This window comes from Galeopterus variegatus, unplaced genomic scaffold (genome assembly GCF_000696425.1).
Source record: "Galeopterus variegatus unplaced genomic scaffold, G_variegatus-3.0.2 Scaffold160446, whole genome shotgun sequence".
NCBI classification, from domain to species: Eukaryota; Metazoa; Chordata; class Mammalia; order Dermoptera; family Cynocephalidae; genus Galeopterus; species Galeopterus variegatus.
This window is the reverse complement of record NW_007886557.1, coordinates 1-543: the sequence shown is the minus strand read 5'-3', so window position 1 is coordinate 543 and position 543 is coordinate 1. Positions and strand designations below refer to the sequence as shown.

The following is a 543-nucleotide window of genomic DNA, read 5'->3' as shown; positions in this document are numbered from 1 at the left end:
TTGAAGCACAAGTGTTTCAAAAAGCACAAGTGTCTTAATTTTGATGAAACCCAATTTTTTTTCTTTTTTCTTTTGTTTCCAAAAACCTTTGCTCTCCTCCTCTCTTGTCTTAAGCTGGGTGCATTGCTCAGAAGATGGGTTTGCCCATCCGCCTGGTGGGGGCAGTGAACCGCAATGACATCATCCACAGGACTGTCCAGCAGGGAGACTTCTCTCTGTCTGAGGCTGTCAACCCAACCTTGGCATCAGCTATGGACATTCAGGTGGGCCTGGGAGAGGTGTGCGGATCTGGCCCGGATGTTGGTTGGGTGCTCCTGGACAAGGGCTGAGATCAGCGTGGCTGGGACTCTGCCTTTCTGCTCAGGTGCCCTACAACATGGAGAGGATCTTCTGGCTGCTCTCAGGCTCTGATAGCCAGGTGACAAGAGCCCTCATGGAGCAGTTTGAAAGGACCCAGAGTCTGAATCTACCCAGGGACCTGCACAGCAAGGTCAGTCACTACCCACACACCACAGAGAAAGGAAAGAGTGCAGCCACGTAACA

The 543-nt window shown here is 51.6% G+C and overlaps 1 protein-coding gene across 1 annotated transcript; it reads left to right on the top strand.

The window, feature by feature from the left end:
- Positions 1-50: 50 nt before the first annotated feature.
- LOC103584875 (threonine synthase-like 2) lies at positions 51-537 on the top strand (the record flags this gene model as incomplete). Its single annotated transcript, XM_008565697.1, has 2 exons — positions 51-263; positions 365-537. Coding segments are annotated over exons 1-2 (302 nt in total), but the record flags the coding sequence as incomplete, so codon positions are not given.
- Between the last annotated feature and the right edge of the window lie 6 nt (positions 538-543).